General features: G+C 42.4%; 1 protein-coding gene across 1 annotated transcript; it reads left to right on the top strand.

The window, feature by feature from the left end:
* Positions 1 to 878: 878 nt before the first annotated feature.
* Positions 879 to 4,174, top strand: amy2a (amylase alpha 2A). The gene is given in 11 exon segments (XM_076982053.1): positions 879 to 956; positions 958 to 1,056; positions 1,920 to 2,066; positions 2,225 to 2,422; positions 2,524 to 2,754; positions 2,890 to 3,023; positions 3,114 to 3,236; positions 3,365 to 3,464; positions 3,556 to 3,677; positions 3,767 to 3,892; positions 3,985 to 4,174. Coding segments are annotated over 11 exon segments (1,539 nt in total). The 5' UTR covers positions 879 to 887.
* Positions 4,175 to 4,462: the final 288 nt, after the last annotated feature.

The following is a 4,462-nucleotide window of genomic DNA, read 5'->3' on the forward strand; positions in this document are numbered from 1 at the left end:
CCCCAGTCGTTTAATTCGTGAGCCCGCGTCGCCGATCAGTTATGTAGTGTGAAAGCCACAACAACTAAAAGACTCGCGATTACAGCACAACCAGTCGTGTAGTGCGAACGGCACAAAAACCTGACGACTGAAAAGTCGTGTAGTGTGAACCTGGCTTTAGCTAGACAAGGGGGCCCTACAGTGGGAGGGGCCCAAGGCAATTGCCTAGCAACGCCTCTATGCAAAGACCGCCTCTGGGTTTAACAGAACTCCTTTAGCTGATATTGCATTGCCTGAAGTTATTGATGAAAAATAGAAATGTATGTATAATTTCAGATTCAACAAGGTATACAGCAATGCAGGTTCATCATATATACAGGAAAATGTGATTATGTGACAAGGTTAGACTCATGCTGTAATCTCTCAAGACGAGCTTCAGGAACTAATTTTATTAATGACATGCTTGGGGGAAAATTGGTGTCAACTTGGGGAAAATGTATCTGATGTAAATTATGAGAGTTATAAAATGGCAGTTTAGAAGTTATACTCAAATATCAGTTTCTTCCTTGAAACATACTTTTTAAAACTTGCTCTGGAACTAGGACAATTTATGAACGTACGGAAAATGTATAGTGTATTCAAATAAGAAAACTGCACCGTGCTCAGAAAATTTGATTCACATACTCTAAAGAAATGAATTTCCTCCTGAGTGGTTTGGAAAGCAGAGGTGTTTGCATGGTAAAATAATGGGAAAGACCAAGCGATTAGCAGCTGGGTTTTTTGGTCATAACACCAATCAAAGATAAAGTTCAAAGGTCAAAGGTAAATGCGCTGAGACAAAACCATGAGGTGTATATATACTACAGCTGAACTGGTGTTCGCTCATCCGACTTCTCGAGCAGAGAACAATGAAGCTTCTTATTTTGGCAGCGCTGCTGTCCGTGACCTTTGCTCAGCACGATCCTCACACCAAAAACGGGGAGAACGTCCATCGTGCACCTGTTCGAATGGCGCTGGGCTGATATTGCAGAGGAGTGTGAGCGATACCTCGCACCCAACGGCTTTGGTGGAGTTCAGGTACGTTTGCCAGTGATGTGGAAGGCATCACGCAGTGTTCAGGCTTGAGCATGACATGGCGTGGATTTTGCAACCTAAAAAAAAAACCATAAAATTACATAAAATATCTAAAATACCATGTGTCCAAACTTTCAAGAGTTTATAACTGTGTTTAGTATCAAATATTTGTGTACAGTGTCACATTTTTACAGTCAGGCTCATTTTAGGGTTCGGTTAGGGTTATGGTTCAGGTTAGGGTTAGGTGTTGCTTCTTTAACTGGCAATAACTTCAGCCAAACAACTTCTAACACTGCACATCGATCTTGCACAGGTGGTGTTTTGGTATAATCCTGACACGTATAGATTGTTTGTTTCCAAGCTTTCAATCGTTCCACAGCCTTTTCAAATTAGCTGTGATCACAACTCTGACAAGGCCATTCTTAAACGCATCACTTTATTCATGTATGAGACACTCCACTGTTATTTGACTTTTATATTTTGGATTATTGCCATGCTGCAAGCCAACCCCTTTGAGTTTTAGTTCACAGACACCCTGACTCCGACTGTGGAATGTTTATTAAAGATTTCGGAATTCATTGGTCTCCCAACAACCGCAAGCCATCCGCACCCTGAGGCAGCACAACAGCCCCACACCACTCCACTGTCATGCCTCATAGTTGAGATGACATTTGATGACATTTGATGGTATGCAGTGTTTTATAGGCAGTGAATCCAAATATGCGGCATACATTTACAAACAAAATTAGCATTTGAATGTATCTATCCACAGAATAGTGGTTTGGAACATCTAGGTGAACTTACAGCAGCAGGAGTATTTGGAACAGTGTGGTTTTCTCATTATTAAACATCGTATGATCTTGTAGATCTCTCCTCCAAGTGAGAGCATTGTTCTCACCAAGCCTTGGCACCCATGGTGGCAGAGATATCAGCCAATCAGCTACAATCTGTGCTCCAGATCTGGAAACGAGTCTGAGCTGAGGGACATGATTACCAGATGCAACAATGTTGGGGTAGGAACGCTCTTCTTCATAACACCCCTGGGTTGAGCCCAGGGTCATGTCCTGCTTACGGGCAGGGAGATGCCAGTTCGAGGAATCGAAGAGACTGCAAATATTGTTTTGTATCGAAAAATTGTATTGTTTGAAAAATTCTGTCACTGCTCATGTAGGTAAACATCTACGTGGATGCGGTAATCAACCACATGTGTGGAGCCAGTGGTGGAGAAGGTAAACACTCCAGCTGTGGCACATATTTCAACGCCAACACCAAAGACTTCCCTTCAGTTCCTTATTCGGCCTGGGACTTCAACGACGGCAAATGCCACACCGCCAGCGGAGAAATCGAGAGCTATAATGATGTTAATCAAGTACGTTAGCACTGCTTACGTTGTTTCTTACTGTATTTTCAAATCGTAGATTTACTTTGAACTTCAGCTGTATTTGGGTGAACTCCTTAATTGATTTGCAGGTGAGAAATTGTCGCCTGGCTAGTCTTCTTGATCTGGCCTTGGAGAAGGACTATGTGCGAGGTAAAGTGGCGGAGTACATGAACAAGCTCATTGACATGGGCGTCGCTGGCTTCAGAGTGGATGCGTCCAAGCACATGTGGCCCGGTGATCTGAGTGTAGTTTATGGCAAACTCCAAAATCTCAACATCAAGTGGTTCTCTGCCGGCTCCAGACCTTTCATCTACCAAGAGGTTTGTTTGCTGTTTTTTTATTTTTAGTTACTTTCCCAAAAGTTCGCCTTATCTGTTGGACCACGTGTTCGGATAATAGCTGTCTTACATCTTTAGCAGTGTGTCATTCTCGTTGCTTTTTTGCTTTTTTTTCAGGTTATCGATCTCGGTGGGGAGCCTATTACATCATCTGAATACACTGGCATGGGAAGGGTAACCGAGTTCAAGTACGGTGCCAAGCTGGGAACTGTCATGCGCAAATGGAACGGAGAGAAGCTACGCTACCTGGTGTAAGTAAACACCGAAAAAAAACCAAGGTGTTTTTGGTCATTCATAGGATTACATAGGTTCGTGTTAACAGCTGCCTATGTTCATTCCAGTAACTGGGGTGAGGGTTGGGGTATGATGCCCTCTGGCGCCGCCCTGGTGTTTGTTGACAACCATGATAATCAAAGGGGCCACGGGGCCGGAGGTGCTTCCATTCTCACCTTCTGGGATGCCAGGTAGAGGTTTTTCAAGTCTTACGCAACACTCCAGAAAAAAGTGCCATGTGCAACAATATATTAAGATATATTGGTATGTAACTGTACAGGTTACATTAATGTTCACCATGCAATCTTTTCCTCCCCAGACTGTACAAGATGGCTGTTGGTCTGATGTTGGCCCATCCCTATGGATTTACCAGAGTAATGTCCAGTTATCGCTGGGACCGCTATTTTGTCGATGGAAAGGTTAGTGTTCTGACCACCAATAGCCAAAATGTGTTTTCCTCATTTTTTTCATTTGTCACTTTTTGTTTTCTAATATCTTTTGATTTCTCAGGATGTCAATGACTGGATTGGACCACCAAGCTTTAGTGATGGTACCACCAAGCCTGTTCCTATCAACCCTGACACTACTTGTGGAGATGGCTGGGTCTGTGAGCACAGATGGCGTCAAATCAGGTCAGCTGATTTTATTCTAATCTGAGAAGGCCTTCTCATTACGAGCTAGGAGAAAATACCAAAAGATGACTTCATCGCTTTTCCTATAGAAACATGGTCATTTTCCGTAATGTTGTGAATGGACAGCCATTATCAAACTGGTGGGACAATGACAACAACCAGATTGCTTTTGGCCGTGGTAATCGAGGATTCATCATTATCAACAACGATGACTGGTAAAGCAACACGTTTGCAATACTGAAAACCTAGATTAAGTGACGGATGTTTTTCGCTGCGTAAACTCCGGCTGGCTTCTGATTGGTTGCAGGGACCTGGACGTGACCTTACACACAGGGTTGCCTAGTGGCACTTACTGTGATGTCATCTCTGGTCAGAAGGAGGGGGGCTCATGCAGTGGGAAGCAGGTGCAGGTTGGGGAAGATGGACAAGCCAACTTTAAAATCAGCAGCTCGGATGAAGATCCTTTCATCGCCATCCATGCTGATTCAAAACTGTAAATTTCTATGATGTTAAAAAATAAATGAATTGCATATAAATTCATATCAGACATTTGTAATATTAATGTTGCTTAATGTTCCGGCTGAACATTTTATAGCTTCTTTTATTTATCAATATGTAGTCACCAAATCACAGAAAGCACAGAAAATTACAAAAGATTTATAAAAATGTTTTCTTCTTCTGTCATTTAACTTCTAAGGGAATCACAAGCTTGCAGCTGTAATATTCACTCATTTGAATTCAACCCAAACAAGTTTAATTCACACATAGTTTAATGGAAGATGTAA

Source organism: Brachyhypopomus gauderio, chromosome 19 (genome assembly GCF_052324685.1).
Source record: "Brachyhypopomus gauderio isolate BG-103 chromosome 19, BGAUD_0.2, whole genome shotgun sequence".
Lineage (NCBI taxonomy): Eukaryota > Metazoa > Chordata > Actinopteri > Gymnotiformes > Hypopomidae > Brachyhypopomus > Brachyhypopomus gauderio.